Source organism: Aquarana catesbeiana, linkage group LG06 (genome assembly GCF_042186555.1).
Source record: "Aquarana catesbeiana isolate 2022-GZ linkage group LG06, ASM4218655v1, whole genome shotgun sequence".
Lineage (NCBI taxonomy): Eukaryota > Metazoa > Chordata > Amphibia > Anura > Ranidae > Aquarana > Aquarana catesbeiana.
The window spans coordinates 40,248,765-40,275,688 of NC_133329.1; the positions used below are offsets into that span (position 1 = coordinate 40,248,765).

The window sequence follows — 26,924 nt, forward strand, 5'->3', positions numbered from 1 at the left end:
ATTTGTAAACTGTTGTTTTTCAATAAACATGAAGATTCTAAAGAGCAACAACTGGCTGTTCGGATCAACTTAATGGATTGGGGCATAAAATACATGTAAAAAAATAAATGCGAAATAGTTAAATGGCTACATAAAATATGAAATAGTTACGATTAACTAAGGGTAAATAAAAGATAAACTAAGAACAACTTAAAAAGAAAAAACGTGCTCACAGTTTTAGGCATCCTTCATGCAGGAGTTGCTGTCAGTTCTTCTTATTCACAGAGCGTGACCCGGCTGTCAATGTGGAATAGTATACCTGCAGATCACATTGGGAGAGCTTGTCCAGCTTTGAATATAGGAACTGCTGCCAGGGCCATTCTCCCTAAATAATCTGCTGGGCACAGCTGTCACTTTGACAGCCAGGTCCTGCTCTCTGTATCAGGTGCTTCTATCAGAGCTCCAGATACACAGACGGGGGAACTGGCTGTCCAAGTGACAGCCCAACCTCTTGGATGACTGGTTCCAATGCAACTTGTAAACTAGGCACATTTTGGTGCATGCCCGGGGACAGATGTATAAAAAAAAAAGAGTATTATACAATGCTTTAGATCGGGGGTCTCCAAACTACAGCCAGTGGGCTAAATCCTGCCCGTTGCAAGATTTTGTCAGTTTCTCTGATGTAAGAGGGGACTCTGATGGAGAATCTCATTGAAAGGGGGAAGTCATGTAATGGGGACTCTCAAGCAAGGGGGAACTCCCAAGACAACTTAGATGTAAGGGTGGACTCTGATGGGGACCCCAATGTAAGGGGGAATCTGATGGGGACCCTAATGCAAGGGGGACTCTGATGTAAGGGGGATGCTAATGTAAGTGTAGACTTTCTTTGGGACCCCAAAATAAGTAGGATCTGATGAAGACTTTGATGTAAGTGGGGACTCTGATGGGAAGACTGATGTAAGGGTAGACTTTGATGGGGACTCTGATATAAGGGGGCTGTGATTGGGGACTTAAGTGATGGACTCAAGTTTATTTAGAATGTCTTTGCTCTATTTACTAAAAGTATAATTAAAGGAGCAACATTTTTTTTTTAGTCTGGGATAGAGTGGAGAGAGATGACAACACCCATCAGGCTTTTATTGTTACCTCTACCCCGTTAGGGATATTCATTCTCTCTATTTGTCCTGTTTACCATTATCATTGGAAGTGAAAGTAAATCCCAAAGAATCACCTACATTTGCAGAGATTTCCTCTCACTTCCTGTTTTGGCTATGGGAAAGGAAGTGAAGGGAAATCTCCCTAATGGGACAAAGATGGCAAAACAAAAATTATGGCAGGGGCTATATTTTTTCCTTACTCTAACAAAAATGAAAAGTTTTGCCTATACTTCTATTTGAAGTTTTTTCTCTGTTGCTTTAAATCACATCCTGCTGATTTTTTGTCTGTTTTGTAAAAAGGTAAAACATATTCATTCACATAAATTTGATTTGTTCATATTTAAAACTGATCTTTTTTAGCCCATGAAAATGTGTAAAACATACGATGTGGTCCTCATACTGAAAAGTTTGGAGACCCCTGATTTTGATTCAAAAAATGATAACAGTTCATCATGAGTTTCCAGGTTCTTTCATACAATAGGACTCCTTTAGGCTCTCAACGGCTTGCTCTTTGTTTATGGCATACCATTCTTTGGGAAGGTGTGCAGGTTTAGCTTTGTATTCCTTTGCAAACTCGTTATTAAACTCTTTGAAAATGTATTTCCAGTAATCAGAGGCAGAGATGCTTGGATCTGGCTGAATATTCCATTCTGGGTAAAATGTTCGGTACTCTTTGTACGGATGAAGTTTCCACTCTGTGTCTGAATTTTTGAAGGACCTTTCGCTGACCACATCAGTAGAGCAAAGCGCTGAGCACAACACTTGGGAATTAACAAATCTGTAACGTCCTAGACCTTGAGGTCGATGGACAGTGGCAAAGTGCTCTGTGTGCTCAGCACATCCCGCCTCACAGGGGACTTTACAGAATGGACACTGCTTCCCGCAGCCAATAACCTTTTTAAACAATTCATCTTCAGGTTTGAGGGTCAGTTGTGCCAGGAGAGACTCAATGCTGAGGGATCCAATTTCTGTTAGAATATCATCTTCTGTTTTAGAAAGGTAGAAATTGATATCAGCAGAGAACTGCCTGACAGATGCAGAATTCTGAAAAATAACCAGCTTAATGTTGTCCGGCGATATTACCAAATCCTTTTCTAACTTTTTACGGATCTGGGATAGAAAATCGGACACGTTATTACTTTCTAGAATTTGGGCATCCTGCAAAGTGTCTCTCACCTTCTTAACAATGGAAAGGGTAATGTTGGACAGTAAATTTCCCAAGCATTCAGGTTCTTCATAGCTTTCTTTGATAAACTCCAAAATAGTGTTCTTGACAAATTGCTCATAATTGTTAATATACTCCACATACTGTTTAAATTCACCATATTGGATCAGTTTGTTGAGGACACAGTGCTGGAAAAATGTCCGACTCATGTATTTCTTGTTGTCTTTGCCGTGAAGTAGGTCATTCACAATCTCTTTCCCAAGGTGATTGCTCACATATTTCATCATGGCTGGTTTGAGACATTGCTGGTAGAATTGTTTTGCCCTGTTCTTGCACTCATCCTTCTTTTGGAATACATTTTTGAATATAGAAAGATAATGGGATCTGGCAGTTTGAAGACACAAGAATGGGTCATTCTCTTCAACAAACTTATCATGCATCTCCTGGAACTTTTTAGCTGCTCTGCCAAGTACAAGGAGTTTGAGGTCAAGTTCAAATTGGTCTGTAGTGTGAAGCTTCTCTACATCCTTCTGTCTTAGTCTATGATTAACCATGCTTAGCAATTCTGTACAAAATGTATCATCATAATCATTGCCTGTACTAGCTTTTTGTTTTATGTAGTCAAAGCATTGGTTTGTTAGATCATCGGCTATCTTTTTTATTTTATAGTAGCAGTCAACTTTGTAGAAATTGTTATAACCTGCTCCCTTGTTACATGCTTGTTGTTCGCTCTTTTTGTACCACTGAAGGTCAATGTGTTCATCTTTCTCTACAAATGAAACATTAGTATCTGTAGGAAGCTTTCCAATATTTAGCAATTGTTGATTTATGACCCCGCTCTTGTGCTTCATCTCCTTCTGCAACTGTTGGAGCATTTGTTTGTCGACATCTTTTTTCTTCTTAGGAGGGGTTTGAAATCCTTTTACCGTTTCCTCCCATATATCCTTAAACCTCTGTTCTAATGCCTTCTCACTAATCTTTTGTTCTTTTTCCTTGCACAAGTTCAAGAGTAAACTAACTTCTGCTTCGATTTTTGCACTACAGTCATCCTTCAGATCCTGTATCTTACATTTCATCCTCTGTATATGAACAGCTTCCCAGAATTTGGCATTCCACTCTTCAGAAAGTGCCCTTCTAAGAACGTTTATACTGTTAAAGAAATCGTCTCTGTGCTTTTCCACCAGATGTGCATTTTCCAGTTCACTTTCATAATATGAATTCAGTGAATCCTGCATTTTTCTTTCCAAATCGTTGAGCATTTCAAGCATGGACTTGTTGAATGTGATCATCAGGTCTTCCAACATTTCATTTTTCTGCTGATTTCTGATGGAATTCAAAAACTCCGTCATCCTGCTGTACATCTCTTTGCGAAAGCTCCATTCCAGTTCTGAATATCTTACAGACAGTTGATCATATGCATCTGCTACCAAACTGTTTCTGAAGCTGAAGATAAATTTTTCATGTTTCACTGCTGTCCATAAACTTTGTAGCCACTTAAGAAACGTTGGGATATTCTGTGGTTTCTGAACCTTCATCTTCATGAACTGAAGTAAGTATTTTTTTAGTGAAAGAATTCCTTCACTATATCCAGTATTTACTGGAGCCATAGGTGGAACCCCATGCCACAGACCAGGAATGTACCAAGTGTGTTCATTGAGATCGTAATCCAAGACGTCATTGAATGATGTGATTCCCTCTAGTTTCTCCATTTTTGCTGCGGCTTTTGTCATTTCATTCAGATGCTCCAAGAGTGTCTTCCTATGTCTAATATTCATGACATGGGCGGAAACATCACTCACATTCTGATGTATGAACTGGCAGTTGGGTTTCTTTCCAATTTCTTTCATCCGAAGAAAAGCATGGACCACAATCTGTAAAATATCCTTCATTTCTGTTGTGTTTTCCATAGCTAAATTGACTATGGTGATATCACTTAATCCAACTACCAATGTTGCCAACTCATTGTCATGGTCATAACTGTCCTCCAGAGAGGCTAGCTCAGGAGCTTTCAACCCCTCGGTGTCAATTACCAGAATTAAGTCACAACCCAGCTCTTGTTTGAAGTTCTCTTTAACATTTAGAAGAGTCATGAAGGCTCCTCGTGTACATCGTCCACTGGCCACTGGAAACTGCAAACCAAACATGGTGTTGAGAAGAGTGGATTTCCCTGTACTTTGCACTCCCAGCACTGTAATTATTCTCATTGTGCATCTCTTTCCTGTTTTGGTGTCTAACTGATTCAAAACATCTGATATCCACTGTACTGGAATGCTGGAGGTGTCTCCATCAATCAGTTCCATTGGAAACCCTTCCAGGAGAAGATCAGCCGCTATCCCTGGAAGGTTGCCAAATTTTTCATTCAATTTGGAATGACTTTTATCAAAATACTGTGCCTCGTGCATCTGTCCCAGTTCACGCAAAAAGTTTTCAATTCCAAGAGAGCTGTCCGTGATTTGGCGGTCAATGCGCTTGAGTTCTGCTATGTTGCTGGAGTATTTTATATATTCAGCCTGCAACTCTGACAAATTTGATCGAGCAATATTGTCAAGGAAGAGCTTCATCCACTTCAAGAAATAAAGCTTTTCTGTTGAAGAACGTTCAATAAGAGCTTCTAGGAATGTCTTAATGTCTCCTTGAAGTTCCTGCTTTCTCTGTTGGTTACGTAGCGCTACGCATTGTGTGCCCAGCATTGACTTATATTCTTCCACATCCATGTCATTCGTTTTTTTCATCCGACATATTTCTTTCTCATTTTTTGCAATGTTTTTCCAGAGATCCCTCTGCAGAATCAGTGTTTCTTTTTTATACCGTGGCACATCCACAATTTTTTTACAAATTTTCATAGCAAGGTCTTTCGCTTTTTGACATTCCCTGGAACTCTCATCTACCAAAATCCCAAATTTCTTTGAATCTTTTTCAAGATCTTCCAGATGTCTCTTGTTAGAAGAACTCTTTGTTAAGTTCATCATAATGCTTTGTATTTGCTTTACAATCTCAGCCTCATTCATTGATGAATCTTTCACTAAAATGTTGTTCTTCTTCGAGTTTAGGAATGCAGATAGTTTTTTTTCGGTCTCTTTCATTTTCTCCCTAACAAATTGGCCTTTTTGTGGACAAATAACAAAGAAATAGTTAGGGTTGCCTTGTGTAAAGCTTTCTAAGAATTTGCAGTATTTTTCCTGGATGTCTTCAGAGAAAAAGAACACAGCAGTGGACATGTTTGTTAGAAAGCTGAACTGCTTCTGGTGGGATATAAGATCTCCACGTAGATTTGTGACAGCCACAGGCTCTTGAAATACATTTGAGTTTTCACTCCCACCCGGAAAGTACCAGGAAATTTCGAGAAGACCTTCTGAGATGGTTCTAGGACGATAACCGCACTCCATGTCCTGATGTACAAAGAAGTCATAATGAGTGTGTGTGGGGCTCAGAATCTTATTGAGAACTTTAGACTTTGATAGGCTGCAGTTGCCCAGTCTCACAAAGGAGAAGATAGGCATCGATATGTTAGTTATATTTTCTTCTTTAAAGCCTTTTGATCTTAATAACAAAGGTGGTCTCCATCTCTTTATGATGTTTCTCATGGCCCACAGCATGAAGGTGCAATCTGAACTATCACTAGCCGGGATCAGTAGGGGGACTGCAAACTGGCATGTAGACATTTTGGTTACAATTTCTTGCTGTAGAAAACTGTCTGAACAATTCATTACAGCACACAGGACATCCAGGGGATGGACAGAATAGTTTAAAGCTCTAGATGATGCTTCGAACGCCTCAAATAAATTTCCTTCAGTGAAACCAGCAGTGGCCTCTTCCTCAAACTCGTCCAGCCTTGTGTTTCGAGCTGTTCCATCCAATGCAATGAGTTTCCTTAGGAAGCTCCATGATGGTATTGTCTTCAATGAAGAACTGTCTTCATCCTTGTTGCTTATACACAACACTTCTTTCAGGGTCAGCTTGGAGTTCTCATACTTTTTCAGATGAAGATTTTCTAGAAGCTCATCCATTTTGTCTGTTTTAAAAAGGAAATAAAAAGATAAACCAATTAGTGGCATAGATAACACCTAACAGTTTATTTTAAACCTTTCATGCCATCTTATGGCAGGGTAGGCATGGGCTGAAGAACAAAGGGATATGCTTTAATGATAGCATTTAACCTTTTGCAAAACATACAAAGCATATTTCTATTTAAAGTAGTTGTAAAGCCTGAAGGTTTTTTTACCTTTCAGTATGCAGCCCCCCCCCACAGCCAGTGTTGCCAACATCAGTATTTTTACTGGTAGCCAATACAAAATGGGTGCTTTTCCCCTGCCACTAAATGCCAGTCACAGGAAAAGGTTGCCAGTAAAAAATATGGCTGTGACATTCAGCCGAGACCATCCAAGTGGCTGCTACAGTGTGTTCGGGCAATGCTGGCGGGGGGGGTAGGTCTGGTGGATGCGGTGCCTGAGCGTGTCGTGTGATGTCATAGTGCAAGGGATCCGAGGAGAGCCTTGTGTGCGGGACGGGAGCAAAGAAAGCCAGGAGCGGGACTGTCAGTGCTGTTTGGACTGTTGTGGACTGAAGAGATCACCTGGCATGGAGAGAGACCGTCGCTGTGACTCAGGAGGGGACATGTCATGAGGTGTCATCATCTGTGCTGCTGCTCACTGCTGTCAGTGTCACTGTGAGAGTCAATTTCATGTGTGTTCCTCCCATTCTAATTTCTTGCCCTCCTGAGTCTTGTCCCTGAACTACTTACTTACTTACTATAACGAAATAAAAATAAGAAATATGTTTTTTGCCTAAATATCACATAAATCCTTAAATCACGTTGCTAATTGCATATTGTACATGTTTGTAGCCTAAATACTGAAATTTGCACTTAAAGCTGTCATTTTGTAACTGTTGGAAATGCCAGTAAAAACTGGGCTGTGCCAGTAAATTTTGGGTGTCATGTCAGTAAATTTCAATGTGGTAGGTTGGCAACACCGCCCGCAGCCCCCACTTGATACTTACCCATGTCCAATCTCGAGCCAGCGATGCACGAGAGCGGCTGCTGTCCTGGCTCTCTGCCTCTTAATTGGTTCAGAGACAGCAGCCAGTGAGGAGGGAGCGGGGCCAAGCTCCATTTTGTGTGTCATATGGACACACAGAGTGGGGCTCGGGAGCTAGCACGCACGAGTGCCCCCATAGCAAGAGGCTTGCTATGGGGCACTTGACGGGGGAGGAACCAGGAGCGCTGGCAGGCGACCTGAGAAGAAGAGGATCTCTTGTACAGATAACTCTTGCACAGAGCAGGTAAGTATAACATGTTCGTTATTTTTCTAAAATAACAAAGCCTTTAGTTAATTAATTAATAAAGCCTTTAGTATCACTTTAATGCCCAGTTACCATACAAACAGGTGTCCACAGTGGCTTGGGGTTGTGTGCTGAGAGCGCGCTTATTGCATGCTACCTGCACAATGACTGAGCATGTCACCAACAGCTTTTGGTCATGGCTTATGATCAGGAGCCAGGGGGGCGAGCTCCTGATCATGTGACCACTGTGAAAGCCAATCACAATGGTCACGTAACAGAGAAGCCACACCACTTCCTCACTTAACGCTCACTTAAAGGGCTGTCGGAGACAGCATGGCTTCTCTATCATGTGACTGCTGTGGTTGACTTGCACAGTGGTCACATGATCAGGAACCCATCCCACATAAGCTGTGACAAAGAGCTGTCGGTGACAGCTCGGTAAGTGAGCTCAGCACACAACCCCAGGCCCCCATAGACAGACCATCCCCCCCTTCAGTCCATCACAAATGCTGCTACTAGACTTATACACCTTACTAATCAATCTGTTCTGCTGCCCCTTCTGCCAACCCCTTCATTGGCTTCCACTAGTCCAACGTATAAAATTCAAAAATACCAACCACAACTTACAAAGCAATCCACAACACTGCCCCCAGCTACATCACCAACCTTATCTGCAGATATCAGCCAAATCATCTTTTCCGCTCCTCCCAAGATATTTTGCTCTCTGATTCTTTTGTTACCTCCTCCCATGCTTGCCTCCAGGACGTCTTCAGAAGCTCTTCCCTCCTCTGGGACTCCCTACCCCAGTATGTCCAGTTAGCTCCTACCCTGTCTGCCTTTAGGCGATCCTTGAAAACCCATTTATTCAGGAAGCCATCTGTCTGACTTGGCTTACGTTCTGGTAAGCAGTTCACCACACAGTTGTTTTTTCTTCACTTCATCACTTAGAAGAATTTGCTGCATCATTTTGGACTTAATTGAATTTAATTTCACTGAATACCAATTGGACTTATATTTAGCGCGGTTTACTTGTTTTATCTATTCTGTTGGTGGGCCCCACTTATAACCGCAGCTCATTGAATTTTATGTTACTTATATTAAGGTGTCACTCTATTCCTATTCACATTTTTTGCTTCTTCACTGACATTTAATCCAGTCCAAGCGCAGTTTTGTTTTGTTTCTATTTATTCAGGAAAGCCTACCCCCAACCCCACCTAAAAACTGTAGTTCGGCCACCTCCATCAGATCATACATGCAAAAAAGGGATCCACTAACCCTACATATGACTGTCCATTACGGTAAGCAGCATTGGAGGGCTGTAAGTAAGCTTGGAATTTTTCCTTGGTTTTATCCTTGGCCTGGTTTATCTCCATCAGATCATACCCTGCAGCTATTAACTTTTGTAACACCTCCCCGCTCCATGAGCAGGGTGGTTCTATTCCTTCTGTATTAAACTGTGTTGTAATCGTACTGTCCCCCTTTATATTGTAAAGCGCTGTGCAAACTGTTGGCGCTAAATTAATAAAAGGGGAATCATTTTATTAATAATAATAATAATAATAATAAAATATGCGTCAGCTGGGCATTGAAGCCCACTATTCCTGTCCCTGCATATATGTGTTACATGGTCCTTGTTTTTCTGCCCATGCCTATCCCATAAAAACATAAACAGTATCAGAAGACATGAATTATTTCACCGCAGAAAAAAGTGGCTCCCACGGCAGCCAGTTATGTGACCAAATTCCTAGGCACTGAGACAGGAAGCCAGAAAACAATATGGGTTGTGTCCAGGATGGGAGCTATATTTGGCCCAAATTCATGCTGTATACAAACTGTTTTCCTTTTTCTGCAGTGTAGTGAGCCTGTTCGGCTCACTGAGGGGTTAACAAGCTCACCTGTAACAGGATGGCTCTATAAAACTCCCAGGCTATTGCTCCGGGTGCCTGAGCAGCAGTAGGTTGTTCCGAGTGCCTGAGCAACAGTAGGTTGCTCTAGGTGCCTGGGCAGCAGTAGGTTGCTTTGGGTGCCTGGGCAACAGTAGGTTGCTCTAGGTGCCTGGGCAGCAGTAGGTTGCTCCGGGTGCCGGGGCAACAGTTGGTTACTCTAGGTGCCTGGGCAGCAGTAGGTTGCTCCGGGTGCCTGGGAAGCAGTAGGTTGCTCCTGGTGATGGATGCCACTTGCTCCCATTTATAGCTGGCTATCTCAGTAAGAAGCATTGGAAGGCTAACAACAGGTACAAACAAGGCCAAGGATAAATCTAAGGAAAAAAACAAGCTTAACTTACCACCAGCCCGCAGACAACCAAATAACCTGTCTAACAGCATGTTGTTCCAGGTATCTGGGCAGCAGTAGGTTGCTCTGGGGGCCTGGGCAGCAGTAGGTTGCTCTGGGTGTCTGGGCAGCAGTTGATTGCTCCGGGTGCCTGGGCAGCAATAGGTTGCTCTGGGTGCCTGGGCAGCAGTAGGTTGCTCCAGGTGCCTGAGCAGCAGTAGGTTGCTCTAGGTGCCTGGGCAGCAGTAGGTTGCTCTGGGTGCCTGGGCAGCAGTAGGTTTTCTCTGGGTGCCTGGGTAGCAGTAGGTTGCTCCGGGGGCCTGGGCAGCAGTAGGTTGCTCCGGGTGCCTGAGCAGCAGTAGGTTGCTCCGGGTGCCTGAGCAGCAGTAGGTTGCTCCGGGTGACTGGGCAGCAGTAGGTTGCTTCGGGTGCCTGAGCAGCAGTAGGTTGCTCCGGGGGCCTGGGCAGCAGTAGGTTGCTCCGGGGGCCTGGGCAGCAGTAGGTTGCTCCGGGGGCCTGGGCAGCAGTAGGTTGCTCCGGGTGCCTGAGCAGCAGTAGGTTGCTCCGGGTGCCTGGGCAGCAGTAGGTTGCTCCGGGTGCCTGGGCAGGAGTAGGTTGCTCCGGGTGCCTGGGCAGCAGTAGGTTGCGCCGGGTGCCTGGGCAGCAGTAGGTTGCTCCGGGTGCCTGGGCAACAGTAGGTTGCTCCGGGTGCCTGGGAAGCAGTAGGTTGCTCCGGGTGCCTGGGAAGCAGTAGGTTGCTCCGGGTAATACAAAAAAGACGCCACTTGCTCCCATCTATAGCTGGCTATCTCAGTAAGAAGCATTGGAAGGCTAACAACAGGTACAAACAAGGCAAAGGATAAATCTAAGGAAAAAAACAAGCTTAACTTACCACCAGCCTGCAGACAACCAAATAACCTGTCTAACAGCATGCTGTTACAGGTATCTGGGCAGCAGTAGGTTGCTCTGGGGGGCCTGGGCAGCAGTAGGTTGCTCTGGGTGCCTGGGCAGCAGTAGATTGCTCCGGGTACCTGGGCAGCAATAGGTTGCTCTGGGTGCCTGGGCAGCAGTAAGTTGCTCCGGGTGCCTGAGCAGCAGTAGGTTGCTCTAGGTGCCTGGGCAGCAGTAGGTTGCTCTGGGTGCCTGGGCAGCAATAGGTTGCTCTGGGTGCCTGGGCAGCAGTAGGTTGCTCTGGGTGCCTGGGCAGCAGTAGGTTGCTCTGGGTGCCTGGGCAGCAGTAGGTTGCTCCGGGGGCCTTGGCAGCAGTAGGTTGCTCCGGGTGCCTGAGCAGCAGTAGGTTGCTCCGGGTGCCTGGGCAGCAGTAGGTTGCTCCGGGTGCCTGGGCAGCAGTAGGTTGCTCCGGGGGCCTGGGCAGCAGTAGGTTGCTCCGGGTGCCTGGGCAGCAGTAGGTTGCGCCGGGTGCCTGGGCAGCAGTAGGTTGCTCCGGTTGCCTGGGCAGCAGTAGGTTGCTCCGGGTGCCTGGGAAGCAGTAGGTTGCTCCGGGTGAAACAAAAAAGACGCCACTTGCTCCCATCTATAGCTGGCTATCTCAGTAAGAAGCATTGGAAGGCTAACAACAAGTACAAACAAGGCAAAGGATAAATCTAAGGAAAAAAACAAGCTTAACTTACCACCAGCCCGCAGACAACCAAATAACCTGTCTAACAGCATGTTGTTACAGGTATCTGGGCAGCAGTAGGTTGCTCTGGGTGCCTGGGCAGCAATAGGTTGCTCTGGGTGCCTGGGCAGCAGTAGGTTGCTCTGGGTGCCTGAGCAGCAGTAGGTTGCTCTGGGTGCCTGGGAAGCAATAGGTTGCTCTGGGTGCCTGGGCAGCAGTAGGTTGCTCCGGGTGCCTGGGCTGCAGTAGGTTGCTCCGGGGGCCTGGGCAGCAGTAGGTTGCTCCGGGTGCCTGAGCAGCAGTAGGTTGCTCCGGGTGCCTGAGAAGCAGTAGGTTGCTCGGGGTGAAACAAAAAAGACTCCACTTGCTCCCATCTATAGCTGGCTATCTCAGTAAGAAGCATTGGAAGGCTAACAACAAGTACAAACAAGGCAAAGGATAAATCTAAGGAAAAAAACAAGCTTAACTTACCACCAGCCCGCAGACAACCAAATAACCTGTCTAACAGCATGTTGTTACAGGTATCTGGGCAGCAGTAGGTTGCTCTGGGTGCCTGGGCAGCAATAGGTTGCTCTGGGTGCCTGGGCAGCAGTAGGTTGCTCTGGGTGCCTGAGCAGCAGTAGGTTGCTCTAGGTGCCTGGGCAGCAGTAGGTTGCTCTGGGTGCCTGGGCAGCAGTAGGTTGCTCTGGGTGCCTGGGCAGCAGTAGGTTGCTCTGGGTGCCTGGGCAGCAGTAGGTTGCTCTGGGTGCCTGAGCAGCAGTAGGTTGCTCTAGGTGCCTGGGCAGCAGTAGGTTGCTCCGGGGGCCTGGGCAGCAGTAGGTTGCTCCGGGTGCCTGAGCAGCAGTAGGTTGCTCCGGGTGCCTGAGCAGCAGTAGGTTGCTCCGGGTGCCTGGGCAGCAGTAGGTTGCTCCAGGGGCCTGGGCAGCAGTAGGTTGCTCCGGGTGCCTGGGCAGTAGTAGGTTGCGCCGGGTGCCTGGGCAGCAGTAGGTTGCTCTGGTTGCCTGGGCAGCAGTAGGTTGCTCCCGGTGCCTGGACAGCAGTAGGTTGCTCCGGGTGCCTGGGCAGCAGTAGGTTGCTCCGGGTGCCTGGGAAGCAGTAGGTTGCTTTGGTTGCCTGGGCAGCAGTAGGTTGCTCCGGGTGCCTGGACAGCAGTAGGTTGCTCCGGGTGCCTGGGCAGCAGTAGGTTGCTCCGGGTGCCTTGGAAGCAGTAGGTTGCTCCGGGTGCCTGGGCAGCAGTAGGTTGCGCCGGGTGCCTGGGCAGCAGTAGGTTGCTCCGGTTGCCTGGGCAGCAGTAGGTTGCTCCGGGTGCCTGGACAGCAGTAGGTTGCTCCGGGTGCCTGGGAAGCAGTAGGTTGCTCCGGGTGATAAAAAAAGAAGCCACTTGCTTCCATCTATAGCTGGCTATCTCAGTAAGAAGCATTGGAAGGCTAACAACAAGTACAAACAAGGCAAAGGATAAATCTAAGGAAAAAAACAAGCTTAACTTACCACCAGCCCGCAGACAACCAAATAACCTGTCTAACAGTATGTTGTTCCAGGTATCTGGGCAGCAGTAGATTGCTCCGGGTGCCTGGGCAGCAGTAGGTTGCTCTAGGTGCCTGGGCTGCAGTAGGTTGCTCCCAGTGCCTGGGCAGCAGTAGGTTGCTCTGGGTGCCTGGGCAGCAGTAGGTTGCTCCGGGGGCCTGGGCAGCAGTAGGTTGCTCCGGGTGCCTGAGCAGCAGTAGGTTGCTCCGGGTGCCTGAGAAGCAGTAGGTTGCTCCGGGTGAAACAAAAAAGACGCCACTTGCTCCCATCTATAGCTGGCTATCTCAGTAAGAAGCATTGGAAGGCTAACAACAAGTACAAACAAGGCAAAGGATACATCTAAGGAAAAAAACAAGCTTAACTTACCACCAGCCCGCAGACAACCAAATAACCTGTCTAACAGCATGTTGTTACAGGTATCTGGGCAGCAGTAGGTTGCTCTGGGTGCCTGGGCAGCAATAGGTTGCTCTGGGTGCCTGGGCAGCAGTAGGTTGCTCAGGGTGCCTGAGCAGCAGTAGGTTGCTCTAGGTGCCTGGGCAGCAGTAGGTTGCTCTGGGTGCCTGGGCAGCAATAGGTTGCTCTGGGTGCCTGGGCAGCAGTAGGTTGCTCCGGGGGCCTGGGCAGCAGTAGGTTGCTCGGGTGCCTGAGCAGCAGTAGGTTGCTCCGGGTGCCTGAGCAGCAGTAGGTTGCTCCGGGTGCCTGGGCAGCAGTAGGTTGCTCCGGGGGCCTGGGCAGCAGTAGGTTGCTCCGGGTGCCTGGGCAGCAGTAGGTTGCGCCGGGTGCCTGGGCAGCAGTAGGTTGCTCCGGGGGCCTGGGCAGCAGTAGGTTGCTCCGGGGGCCTGGGCAGCAGTAGGTTGCTCCGGGTGCCTGGACAGCAGTAGGTTGCTCCGGGTGCCTGGACAGCAGTAGGTTGCTCCGGGTGCCTTGGAAGCAGTAGGTTGCTCCGGGTGCCTGGGAAGCAGTAGGTTGCTTCGGGTAATAAAAAAAGACGCCACTTGCTCCCATCTATAGCTGGCTATCTCAGTAAGAAGCATTGGAAGGCTAACAACAAGTACAAACAAGGCAAAGGATAAATCTAAGGAAAAAACAAGCTTAACTTACCACCAGCCCGCAGACAACCAAATAACCTGTTTAACAGTATGTTGTTCCAGGTATCTGGGCAGCAGTAGGTTGCTCTGGGGAGCCTGGGCAGCAGTAGGTTGCTCTAGGTGCCTGGGCTGCAGTAGGTTGCTCTTGGTGCCTGGGCAGCAGTAGGTTGCTCTTGGTGCCTGGGCAGCAGTAGGTTGCTCCGGGTGCCTGAGAAGTAGTAGGTTGCTCCGGGTGAAACAAAAAAGACGCCACTTGCTCCCATCTATAGCTGGCTATCTCAGTAAGAAGCATTGGAAGGCTAACAACAAGTACAAACAAGGCAAAGGATAAATCTAAGGAAAAAAACAAGCTTAACTTACCACCAGCCCGCATACAACCAAATAACCTGTCTAACAGCATGTTGTTACAGGTATCTGGGCAGCAGTAGGTTGCTCTGGGTGCCTGGGCAGCAATAGGTTGCTCTGGGTGCCTGGGCAACAGTAGGTTGCTCTGGGTGCCTGGGCAGCAGTAGGCTGCTCTGGGTGCCTGGGCAGCAGTAGGTTGCTCCGGGGGCCTGGGCAGCAGTAGGTTGCTCCGGGTGCCTGAGCAGCAGTAGGTTGCTCCGGGTGCCTGAGCAGCAGTAGGTTGCTCCGGGTGCCTGGGCAGCAGTAGGTTGCTCCGGGTGCCTGGGCAGCAGTAGGTTGCTCCGGGTGCCTGGGCAGCAGTAGGTTGCGCTGGGTGCCTGGGCAGCAGTAGGTTGCTCTGGTTGCCTGGGCAGCAGTAGGTTGCTCCGGGTGCCTGGACAGCAGTAGGTTGCTCCGGGTGCCTGGGAAGCAGTAGGTTGCTTCGGGTAATAAAAAAAGACGCCACTTGCTCCCATCTATAGCTGGCTATCTCAGTAAGAAGCATTGGAAGGCTAACAACAAGTACAAACAAGGCAAAGGATAAATCTAAGGAAAAAAACAAGCTTAACTTACCACCAGCCCGCAGACAACCAAATAACCTGTCTAACAGCATGCTGTTCCAGGTAGCTGGGCAGCAGTAGGTTGCAGTAGGTTGCTCCGGGTGCATGGGCAGCAGTAGGTTGCCCTGGGTGCATGGGCAGCAGTAGGTTGCTCTGGGTGCCTAGACAGCAGTAGGTTGCTCCGGGTGCCTGGGCAGCAGTAGGTTGCTCCGGGTGCCTGGGCAGCAGTAGGTTGCTCTGGGGGCCTGGGCAGCAGTAGGTTGCTCCGGGGCCTGGGCAGCAGTAGGTTGCAGTAGGTTGCTCCGGGTGCATGGGCAGCAGTAGGTTGCTCTGGGTGGCACATCTGTAGGAGGGGCCCCACAGGCTCCACCCACCACAGGCTGCCTGCAGAAAACTATAGGAGGGGGTGGAGACAAGACCACTCACCCTGCACAAGGAGAAAAGAGCTGTGGGAGGGGACCCAGCAAACTCCACCCACTACAGGCTGCCTGCAGAAAACTACAGGAGGGGGCGGAGACAAGACCAGTCACCCTGCACAAGGAGAGAGAGCATATCTGTAGGAGGGGCCCCACAGGCTCCACCCACTACAGGCTGCCTGCAGAAATCTACAGGAGGGGGCGGAGACAAGACCAGTCACCCTGCACAAGGAGAGGGAGCACATCTGTAGGAGGGGCCCCACAGGCTCCACCCACTACAGGCTGCCTGCAGAAATCTACAGGAGGGGGCGGAGACAAGACCAGTCACCCTGCACAAGGAGAGAGCGCAAAGCTGTAGGAGGGGCTCCACAGGCTTCACCCACTACAGGCTGCCTGGGGGTGGAGACCAGACTATTCACTCTGCACAAGAAGAGAGAGCACTGCTATTGGAGGGGCCCTACAGGCTCCACCCACTGCAGGCTGCCTGCAGAAAACACCAGGAGGGGGTGGAGACAACACCAGTCACCCTGCAAGAGGAGAGAGAGCAGCAGTGAGCAGTCTTTATTACAGGAAGCTCCTGCACAGAGGGAAAGTCTCACACTGGATCACAGATCAGGAAGAAATACACAAAGCACCCCAAATTCAAAAAGAAAAACACATAAGGAAAAGTACAGGAGATGTTTAACCACTTAATGACAGAGCCTCCTTTTGAGATTTGGTGTTTACAAGTTAAAATCATTTTTTTTTTTTTTTGCTAGAAAATAACTTAGAACCCCCAAACATTATATGTTTTTTCAGGCACCCTAGAGAATAAAATGGCGGTCATTGCAATACTGTATCTTACACCGCATTTGCGCAGTGGTCTCACATAAAACTTTAAACTTTCAGTAGTGCTGGGTCCTGCTCTTTCAGTGCTGCCTCCCTAAAGTTCCGGTCTACACATTAAAGAGTTAACAGTGACAGTGCAGTCTAGAGTCATTTTCTTAGCTTAGAGAAGGAAGGGAGAAGTATGGCAGTGATTTGCCATCCTAGGCTGTGCGTGACCCCCAATGTTTCCGCAAAGAGGACCTGTCACCTGCCCATGCTATCACATAGGGGGCTTATTAGCCCCTTTGTAATATCAACAAAGTTAAAAAAAAAAAAAAAGTATAGTATAAAAAAAATTTAAATAATTAAACCCTTGTACCCACCTAAAATTAAAAAGCGCAACGCCGGAGGTATGATCATGAGCGTAAGAGTAGAGAGTAACTCCACTTTTGTAGAGAAAAAATATTCCCCCTCTGGGTGATCTATGTACATCACAAGGATTTTAACCAACTTTGTTGGTGATTCCTACCTTTTGTTATTCTGAAGGAATAGCTGTTTGTTTGTCTGTGTCCATGTGAATCTGTATGCAGGGCCGGCACTACCACTAGGCAAACTAGGCAGCCGCCTAGGGCGCAGCCAGGGCTCTGCAGCCGTGATCACACACCGAGGAGGAGGGGGAGGTTTGCAGTCACTCAATCAGCCTCCTAATCAATCCCAGGGATCGGAGTGGTGCTGGTGTCCAGGCAGCAGCCCTGTTAGCTCTCTGCTCACCTTCCTCCCTAGGTGATGTGCAGTTATTGGAGGAGCAGTGCGGGCAGCTTCGTGGGTGGATACAGCCGGGATGGATCCACCCAGGCCCGGACTGGGCATTTGTCCGGAGCCGCCGGCCCACCCCGCTCACCCCGCCTCTCTGTGGTCGGCCATTGGGACCAAAATAGCAAAATAGTCTAGCACTGGCCCTGTCTGTATGGGAGTGGTTTTATAATTATCAATCAGCTGCTGTACCTGCAGGGCTCTAATGAGGAAACTTGTAGGGTCTGCATCCATTGAGATGTGATTTCCCATTGTGAATATCTCACCAAAAATGACACACACAAGCAGGAAATGATATTTCTGGGGGGGTGTTCTGTATACCATCTGTGCATAGCATGCTTCCAGGTAGCCATATTGCATTTTACAGAAAATTACAGAGCTACAGATTGAAAAGGAAAGGTCATTTTTAATATCATTCAATTACAATATGACTTGTGTTGCAACGGTAACTGCTATATTATTATTTTTTTATTTGCTAATTTTTTTCCAAGGAAAGTGGAGTTACCCTTTAAAACCTTTACAGGTTATCAATTTGGAGTAGGGTTGTCCCGACACCGGTATCGGTATCTGTGTCGATACCGAGCATTTGCAGGAGTACTTGTACTCCTGCAAATGCTCCCAATGTCGATGCTTCTGAAACCGGGACTCAGGGATGATCACTGCGGTGGCTTTCTATTAAGCAACTGACAGCCGCTTCTTCTCCTCTCCCCTCTGTGGCTTCAGCTGCTTTATTGAAAGCCACACAGGGGGATCAGTGATTATAACTTTCCCCACCGCTGCACCAATCATCCTTGAGTGTCCCCTGTAACCTCCTCCGGCTCCCCTGTGTGTCCTCCTCTGTGCTCCTCCCTGTCCTCCTCCGGTCCCCCCCTCCTCCGTTCCTCCTTCATGTCCTCCTCGGGTTCCCCCCCCATCCTCCTCTGTTCTCCGTGTCCTCCTCCGGTCCCCCCCTCCTCCTCCGTTCTCCCTCCGTGTCCTCCTCCGGTCCCCCCCTCCTCCTCCGTTCTTCCTTCAGGTCCTCCTCCGTTCCTCCCCTCCTCCTCCACCTCTGTTCTCCCTCTGTGTCCTTCTCCGGTCCCCCCCCCCTCCTCCTCCGTTCTCCCTCCGTGTCCTCCTCCGGTCCCCCCCTCCTCCTCCGTTCTCACTCCGTGTCCTCCTCTGGTCCCCCCCCCCTCCTTCTCCACCTCTGTTCTCCCTCTGTGTCCTCCTCTGGTCCCCCCCCTCTTCCTCCGTTCTCCCTCCGTGTCCTCCTCCGGTCCCCCCCTCCTCCTCCGTTCTTCTTTCAGGTCCTCCTCCGTTCCTCCCCTCCTCCTCCACCTCTGTTCTCCCTCTGTGTCCTCCTCCGGTCCCCCCCCTCCTTCTCCACCTCTGTTCTCCCTCCGTGTCCTCCTCCGGTCCCCCCCTTCTCCTCCGTTCTCCCTCCGTGTCCTCCTCTGGTCCCCCCCCTCCTTCTCCACCTCTGTTCTCCCTCTGTGTCCTCCTCTGGTCCCCCCCCTCCTCCTCCATTCTCCCTCCGTGTCCTCCTCCGGTCCCCCCCCTCCTTCTCCACCTCTGTTCTCCCTCCGTGTCCTCCTCCGCTCCCCCCCTCCTCCTCCACCTCTATTCTCCCTCTGTGTCCTCCTCCGGTCCCCCCCCCTCCTCCTCCGTTCTCCCTCTGTGTCCTCCTCCAGTTCCCCCCTCCTCCTCCATTCTTCCTCTGTGTCCTCCTCCGGTCCCCCCCTCCTCCTCCTCCTCCGGTCCCCCCCTCCTCCTCCACCTCTATTCTCCCTCTGTGTCCTCCTCCGGTCCCCCCCCCCTCCTCCATTCTCCCTCCGTGTCCTCCTCCGGTCCCCCCCCCTCCTCCTCTATTCTCCCTCCGTGTCCTCCTCTGGTCCCCCCCCTCCTTCTCCACCTCTGTTCTCCCTCTGTGTCCTCCTCTGGTCCCCCCCCTCCTCCTCCATTCTCCCTCCGTGTCCTCCTCCGGTCCCCCCCCTCCTTCTCCACCTCTGTTCTCCCTCTGTGTCCTCCTCCGCCCCCCCCCCTCCTCCTCCATTCTCCCTCCGTGTCCTCCTCTGGTCCCCCCCCTCCTTCTCCACCTCTGTACTCCCTCTGTGTCCTCCTCTGGTCCCCCCCCCCTCCTCCATTCTCCCTCCGTGTCCTCCTCCGGTCCCCCCCCTCCTCCTCCATTCTCCCTCCGTGTCCTCCTCCGGTCCCCCCCCTCCTCCTCCATTCTCCCTCCGTGTCCTCCTCTGGTCCCCCCCTCCTTCTCCACCTCTGTTCTCCCTCTGTGTCCTCCTCTGGTCCCCCCCCTCTTCCTCCGTTCTCCCTCCGTGTCCTCCTCCGGTCCCCCCCTCCTCCTCCGTTCTTCTTTCAGGTCCTCCTCCGTTCCTCCCCTCCTCCTCCACCTCTGTTCTCCCTCTGTGTCCTCCTCCGGTCCCCCCCCTCCTTCTCCACCTCTGTTCTCCCTCCGTGTCCTCCTCCGGTCCCCCCCTTCTCCTCCGTTCTCCCTCCGTGTCCTCCTCTGGTCCCCCCCCTCCTTCTCCACCTCTGTTCTCCCTCTGTGTCCTCCTCTGGTCCCCCCCCTCCTCCTCCATTCTCCCTCCGTGTCCTCCTCCGGTCCCCCCCCTCCTTCTCCACCTCTGTTCTCCCTCCGTGTCCTCCTCCGCTCCCCCCCTCCTCCTCCACCTCTATTCTCCCTCTGTGTCCTCCTCCGGTCCCCCCCCTCCTCCTCCGTTCTCCCTCTGTGTCCTCCTCCAGTTCCCCCCTCCTCCTCCATTCTTCCTCTGTGTCCTCCTCCGGTCCCCCCCTCCTCCTCCTCCTCCGGTCCCCCCCTCCTCCTCCACCTCTATTCTCCCTCTGTGTCCTCCTCCGGTCCCCCCCCCCTCCTCCATTCTCCCTCCGTGTCCTCCTCCGGTCCCCCCCCCTCCTCCTCTATTCTCCCTCCGTGTCCTCCTCTGGTCCCCCCCCTCCTTCTCCACCTCTGTTCTCCCTCTGTGTCCTCCTCTGGTCCCCCCCCTCCTCCTCCATTCTCCCTCCGTGTCCTCCTCCGGTCCCCCCCCTCCTTCTCCACCTCTGTTCTCCCTCTGTGTCCTCCTCCGCCCCCCCCCCTCCTCCTCCATTCTCCCTCCGTGTCCTCCTCTGGTCCCCCCCCTCCTTCTCCACCTCTGTACTCCCTCTGTGTCCTCCTCTGGTCCCCCCCCCTCCTCCATTCTCCCTCCGTGTCCTCCTCCGGTCCCCCCCCTCCTCCTCCATTCTCCCTCCGTGTCCTCCTCCGGTCCCCCCCCTCCTCCTCCATTCTCCCTCCGTGTCCTCCTCTGGTCCCCCCCTCCTTCTCCACCTCTGTTCTCCCTCTGTGTCCTCCTCCGGTCACCCCCCTCCTCCTCCATTCTCCCTCCATGTCCTCCTCCGGTCCCCCCCTCCTCCTCCACCTCTGTTCTCCCTCTGTGTCCTCCTCTGGTCCCCCCCCTCCTCCTCCATTCTCCCTCCGTGTCCTCCTCCGGTCCCCCCCCTCTTCCTCCATCTCTGTTCTCCCTCTGTGTCCTCCTCCGGTCCCCCCCCTCCTCCTCCATTCTCCCTCCGTGTCCTCCTCCGGTCCCCCCCCCTCCTCCTCCACCTCTGTTCTCCCTCTGTGTCCTCCTCCGGTCCCCCCTCTCCTCCTCCATTCTCCCTCCGTGTCCTCCTCCGGTCCCCCCCTCCTCCTCCACCTCTGTTCTCCCTCTGCGTCCTCCTCCGGTCTCCCCCCCTCCTCCGTTCCGCCTTTGTGTCCTCCTTGGGTCACCCCCTCCTCCTCCGTTCTCCCTCTGTGTCCTCCTCCTCCTCCGTCTTCCCTCAGTGTCCTCCTCCGCCCCCCCCTCCGTTCCTCCTTTGTGTCCTCCTCGGGTCCCCCCTCCTCCTCCGTTCTCCCTCTGTGTCCTCCTCCAGTTCCCCCCTCCTCCTCCATTCTTCCTCTGTGTCCTCCTCCGGTCCCCCCCTCCTCCTCCTCCTCCGGTCCCCCCCTTCTCCTCCGTTCTCCCTCCGTGTCATCCCCTCCACCTCCGTTCCCCCCCTCCTCCGTTCCCCCTCCGCATCCTCCCCTCCTCCTCCGTTCTCCCTCCGTGTCCTCCTCCTCCGGTCCCCCCTCCGGTCCCCCCATCTCCTCCGTTCTCCCTCTGTGTCCTCCCCCGGATCCCCCCCTCCTCCTCCGGTCCCCTCCTCCTCCTCCGTTCTCCCTCCGGGTCCTACCCTCCTCCTCTGTTCTCCCACCGTGTCCTCCTCCTTCGTTTTCCCTCCGTGCCCCCCCCCTCCATTCTCCCTCCGTGTCCCCCACCCTTCTCCTCCGTTCTCCCTCCATGTCCTCCCCTCCTCCTCTGTTCTCCCTCCGTGTCCCCCCCCCTTCCGCTCTTCCTCCGTGTCCTCCTCTGGTCCCCCCCTCCTCCCCGTTCTCCCTCCGGTCCCCCCCTCCTCCTCCGTTCTCCCTCCATATCCTCCCCTCCTCCTCCGTTCTCCCTCCGTGTCCTCCTCTGGTCTCCCCCTCCTCCTCCGTTCTCCCTCCATATCCTCCCCTCCTCCTCCGTTCTCCCTCCGTGTCCTCCTCTGGTCTCCCCCGTTCTCCCGCCGTGTCCTCCTTCGGTCCCCCCTCCTCCTCCGTCCTCCCTCCGTGTCCTCCCCCGGTCCCCTCCTCCTCCGTTCTCCCTCCGTGTCCTCCTCTGGTCCCCCCCCTCCTCCGTTCTCCCTCCGTGTCCTCCTTCCGTCCCCCCTCCTCCTCCGTTCTCCCTCCGTGTCCTCCTCCAGTCCCCCCCTCCTCCTCCATTCTCCCTCTGTGTCTTCCCCTCCTCCTCCGTTCTCCCTCCATGTCCTCCTTCGGTCCCCCCCTCCCCCATTCTCCCTCCGTGTCCTCCTCCGGTCCCCCCTCCTCCTCTGTTCTCCCTCCATGTCCTCCTCCGGTCCCCCCTCCTCCTCCGTTCTCCCTCCGTGTCCTCCCCTCCTCCTCTGTTCTCCCTCTGTGTCCTCCTCCGGTCCCCCCCTCCTCCTCCGTTCTCCCTCCATGTCCTCCACCGGTCCCCCCTCCTCCCCCGTTCTCCCTCCGTGTCCTCCTCCGGTCCCTCTCTCCTACTCCGTTCATTCTCTGTGTCCTCCTCCGGTCCCCCCCTCATCCTCCGTTCTCCCTGCGTGTCTTCCTCCGGTCCTCCCCTCCTCCTCCGTTCTCCCTCCGTGTCCTCCTCCGGTCCCCCCCTCCTCCGTTCTCCCTCCGTGTCCTCCTCTGGTCCCCCCCTCCTCCTTCGTTCTCCCTCTGTGTCCTCCTCCGGTCCCCCCCCTCCTCCGTTCTCCCTCTGTGTCCTCCTCTGGTCCCCCCCTCCTCCTCCGTTCTCCCTCCATGTCCTCCTCCTCCGTTCTCCCTCCGTGTCCTCCTCCGGTCTCCCCCTCCTCCTCTGTTCTCCCTCCATGTCCTCCCCTCCTCCTCCGTTTCCCCTCCGGTCCCCCCCTCCTCCCCCGTTCTCCCTCCATGTCCTCCTCCGGTCCCCCCCCTCCTCCTCCGATCTCCCTTCATGTTCTCCTCCGGTCCCCCCCTCCGCCTCCGTTCTCCCTCCGTGTCCTCCTCCGGTCCCCCCCTCCTCCTTTCCCCCTCCATGTCCTCCTCTGGTCCCCCCCTCCTCCTCCGTTCTCCCTCTGTGTCCTCCTCTGGTCCCCACCCTCCTCCTCCGTTCTCCCTCCGTGTCCTCCTCTGGTCCCCACCCTCCTCCTCCATTCTCCCTCCGTGTCCTCCTCCTCCGTTCTTCCTCAGTGTCCTCTTTCGGTCTCCCCCTCCTCCTCTGGTCCCCCCCTCCTCCCCCGTTCTCCCTCCGTGTCCTCCTCTGGTCCCCACCCTCCTCCTCCGTTCTCCCTCCGTGTCCTCCTCCTCTGTTCTCCCTCAGTGTCCTCTTTCGGTCTCCCCCTCCTCCTCTGGTCCCCCCCTCCTCCCCCGTTCCCCCTGTGTCCTCCTCCAGTCCCCCCTCCTACTCCTTTGTTCTCCCTTCGTGTTCTCCTCTGGTCCCCCCCTCCTCCCCGTTCTCCCTCCGTGTCCTCCTCTGGTCCCCCCTCCTCCTCCGTTCTCCCTCCATGTCCTCCTCCGGTCCCCCCTCCTCCTCCGCTCTCCCTCCGTGTCCTCCCCTCCTCCTCCGTTCTCCCACCGTGTCCTCCTCCCCTGTTCTCCCTCCGTGTCCTCCTCCGGTCCCCCTCCCCTCCTCCGTTCTCCCTCCGTGTCCTCCTCCGGTCCCCCCCTCCTCCTCCGTTCTCCCTCTGTGTCCTCCTCCGGTCCCCCCCTCCTCCCCCGTTCTCCCTCCGTGTCCTCCTCCGGTCCCCCCCCTCCCCCGTTCTCCCTCCGTGTCCTCCTCCGGTCCCCCCCTCCTCCTCCGTTCTCCCTCCGTGTCCTCCTCTGGTCCCCCCCCGTCTCCTCCGTTCTCCCTCCGTGTCCTTTACCGATCCCCCCCCCTCCCCCGTTCTCCCTCCGTGTCCTCCTCCGGCCCCCCTCTCCTACTCTGTTCTCCCTCCGTGTCCTCCTCCGGTCCCCCCCTCATCCTCCGTTCTCCCTGCGTGTCCTCCTCTGGTCCCCCCCCTCCTCCTTCATTCTCCCTCCGTGTCCTCCTCCGGTCTCCCCCTCCTCTTCTGTTCTCCCTCCATGTCCTCCCCTCCTCCTCCGTTCCCCCTCCGTGTCCTCCTCCGGTCCCCCCCTCCTCCCCCGTTCTCCCTCCGTGTCCTCCTCCGGTCCCCCCCTCCTCCTCCTCCGTTCTCCCTTCGTGTTCTCCTCCGGTCCCCCCCTCCTCCTCTGTTCTCCCTCCGTGTCCTCCTCCGGTCTCCTCTGTGTCCTCCTCCGGTCTCCCCCTCATCCTTCGTCCTCCCTCCGTGTCCTCCTCCGGTCCCCCCCTTCTCTGTTCTCCCTCTGTGTCCTCCGCTGGTCCTCCCCTCCTCCTCCGTTCTCCCTCTGTGTCCTCCTCTAGTCCTCCCCTCCTCCTCCGTTCTCCCTCCGTGTCCTCCTCCGGTCTCCTCTGTGTCCTCCTCCGGTCTCCCCCTCATCCTTCGTCCTCCCTCCATGTCCTCCTCCGGTCCCCCCCTTCTCTGTTCTCCCTCTGTGTCCTCCGCTGGTCCTCCCCTCCTCCTCCGTTCTCCCTCTGTGTCCTCCTCTAGTCCTCCCCTCCTCCTCCGTTCTCCCTCCGTGTCCTCCTCCGGTCTCCTCTGTGTCCTCCTCCGGTCTCCCCCTCATCCTTCGTCCTCCCTCCGTGTCCTGCTCCGGTCCCCCCCTTCTCCGTTCTCCCTTCGTGTCCTCCTCTGGTCCTCCCCTCCTCCTCCGTTCTCCCTCCGTGTCCTCCTCCGGTCCCCCCCTCCTCCTCCTCCGTTCTCCCTTCGTGTTCTCCTCCGGTCCCCCCCTCCTCCGTTCTCCCTCCGTGTCCTCCTCCGGTCTCCTCTGTGTCCTCCTCCGGTCTCCCCCTCATCCTTCGTTCTCCCTCCGTGTCCTCCTCCGGTCCCCCCTTCTCCGTTCTCCCTTCGTGTCCTCCTCTGGTCCTCCCCTCCTCCTCCGTTCTCCCTCTGTGTCCTCCTCTGGTCCTCCCCTCCTCCTCCGTTCTCCCTCTGTGTCCTCCTCTAGTCCTCCCCTCCTCCTCCGTTCTCCCTCCATGTCCTCCTCCGGTCTCCTCTGTGTCCTCCTCCGGTCTCCCCCTCATCCTTCGTCCTCCCTCCGTGTCCTCCTCCGTTCCCCCCCTTCTCCGTTCTCCCTTCGTGTCCTCCTCTGGTCCTCCCCTCCTCCTCCGTTCTCCCTCTGTGTCCTCCTCTGGTCCTCCCCTCCTCCTCCGTTCTCCCTCTGTGTCCTCCTCTAGTCCTCCCCTCCTCCTCCGTTCTCCCTCCGTGTCCTCCTCCGGTCCCCCCCCCTCCTCCGTTCTCCCTCCGTGTCCTCCTCCGGTCCCCCCCCCTCCTCCGTTCTCCCTCCGTGTCCTCCTCTGGTCCTCCTCTCCTCCTCCATTCCATAGCCGCTGAATGTATGACTCGGCCCCGTCCTCCTGGTCATTGGATTTGATTGACAGCAGCGGGAGCCAATGGCTGCACTGCTATCAATCTATCTAATTAAGAGTCGAGAACCCAGGGAAGAGAGACAGCGCACCCCCGCCGGGTGAAGTTCCAGGGCTCAGGTAGGTAAAATGGGAGGGCTGGGGGACCGGTCACTGCCAGGTGTTTTTTCACCTTAATGCATAAGATGTATTAAGGTGAAAAAACACGAGGGTTTATAACCCCTTTACAATGTCACCTATGGAGAATGTTTTTGGTGTCGTTTTTTTGCAATTCCACGAGCGTGCGCAGTTTTGCCATGTTTAGTATCTATTTACTCGACGCAAGCAAATCTGTTATATTTTACCCCAAAAATTGGGTATATTGTGCACTAAAATTCCTTTTCCTGTTCTTCTCTTGAAAATATGCGTTTGATAATAAGCTGCACACATGTCATGCAACATAAAAGAAAATTGCAGCTACCACCATTTCATTCTCCAGGGTCTCTGCGTTTAGAAAATATATATCAAGAGACCATGGAGATTAAAATGGTGGTAGCTGCAATTTTCTTTTATTCTGCATGACATGTGTGCAGCTTATTATCAAACGCATATTTTCAAGAGAAAAACAGGCTTTACAGTCATGTCTCGTGAAAAATGCAGATTTTATCATGTGGCAGCACAGTGGCTAAGTGGTTAGCACTTCCGTCTATCAGCATTTATCTCATTGGTTCAAATCTCCAGCACGGCACTACCTGCCTGGAGTTTGTTCGTTCTCCCTGTGTGGGTTTCTTCCAGTTTCCTCCCACCCTCCAAAGTCATGCTGGTAAGTTAATTGGCTCCTGTCTAAATTGGCCCCAATATGTGTATGTATAAATATGAGTTAGGGATCTTAGATGTCAACCATCTCCATAGAGAATAACTGATTTTTTTCCCCTCTGGCGTTTTGTAGCTTCAGGCTTCTTGAATCTACAAAACGTTGAGGTGTGAATGGGGCCTTTAGTGATAACGTCGTCCGTCCAGAGCGAACATTTCCTGTTGGAGGCACACCCAACTGCAGCACGTAGGAGCGCCTCATAATAAAGACACAACGCAAAGACCGCCGAAGATGTGCAAACTATAGAAACAAAGTATCACATACAACCTGAAACAAAGTATCAGATCTGATCATCCAGGAAATATCACATTTTTGTGATTGGCTGACAACTTAAATTGGAAATTGTGTTCAATCAACAGATACAAAGTGAATTGATGAGTGATTTATTCTACTTACCGGATGCTGGGCGATGTATAAGACGTGTCTATCAGGCTGACGGCCTCCGATTGCAGAGTCTAAGAATGCAGAAGTTCAGGACATGAGGAGATCAGGCAGCTCCGTCGTCGCTGATTTTTTTCAAGTGAAAAAGTGATCAGAAGGAAAAGTGAAAGCACAAGAGGAGCGAAGAATATTACTTTCACTTTCTGTTCTGCTGAGCGCTGCGCCCTCTGGTGGTGGAGTTTCTACCTTCTGAATGTAAAAGTGTCTTCCACAAGCGAATCATTCCCAGGAATCGCTGCACTCCTTGATAACCCTAATGCCCCGTACACACGGTCGGACATTGATCGGACATTCCGACAACAAAATACTAGGATTTTTTTCCGACGGATGTTGGCTCAAACTTGTCTTGCATACACACGGTCGCACAAAGTTGTCGGAAAATCCGATCGTTCTGAACGTGGTGACGTAAAAACACGTATGTCGGGACTATAAACGGGGCAAGTAGCCAATAGCTTTCGTCTCTTTATTTATTCTGAGCATGTGTGGCACTTTGTGTGTCGGGTTTGCCTACACGCGGTCGGAATTTAACCGATCGGATTTTGTTGTCGGAAAATTTTATAGCCTGCTCTCAAAC

The 26,924-nt window shown here is 52.6% G+C and overlaps 1 protein-coding gene across 1 annotated transcript; it reads right to left on the reverse strand.

The window, feature by feature from the left end:
* Window positions 1–26,449, reverse strand: LOC141148339 (up-regulator of cell proliferation-like). The gene is made up of 2 exons (XM_073635721.1): window positions 26,306–26,449; window positions 1–6,313 (listed from the first exon to the last, which is right to left on the reverse strand). The coding sequence occupies exon 2, from the start codon at window positions 6,306–6,308 to the stop codon at window positions 1,587–1,589; it is 4,722 nt and encodes a 1,573-aa protein (XP_073491822.1). The 5' UTR covers window positions 6,309–6,313; window positions 26,306–26,449; the 3' UTR covers window positions 1–1,586.
* Between the last annotated feature and the right edge of the window lie 475 nt (window positions 26,450–26,924).

Bases quoted from the DNA above. Each gene is read 5' to 3' on its own strand.
- LOC141148339 (XM_073635721.1), bottom strand. From the start codon at position 6,308: ATGGATGAGCTTCTAGAAAATCTTCATCTGAAAAAGTATGAGAACTCC.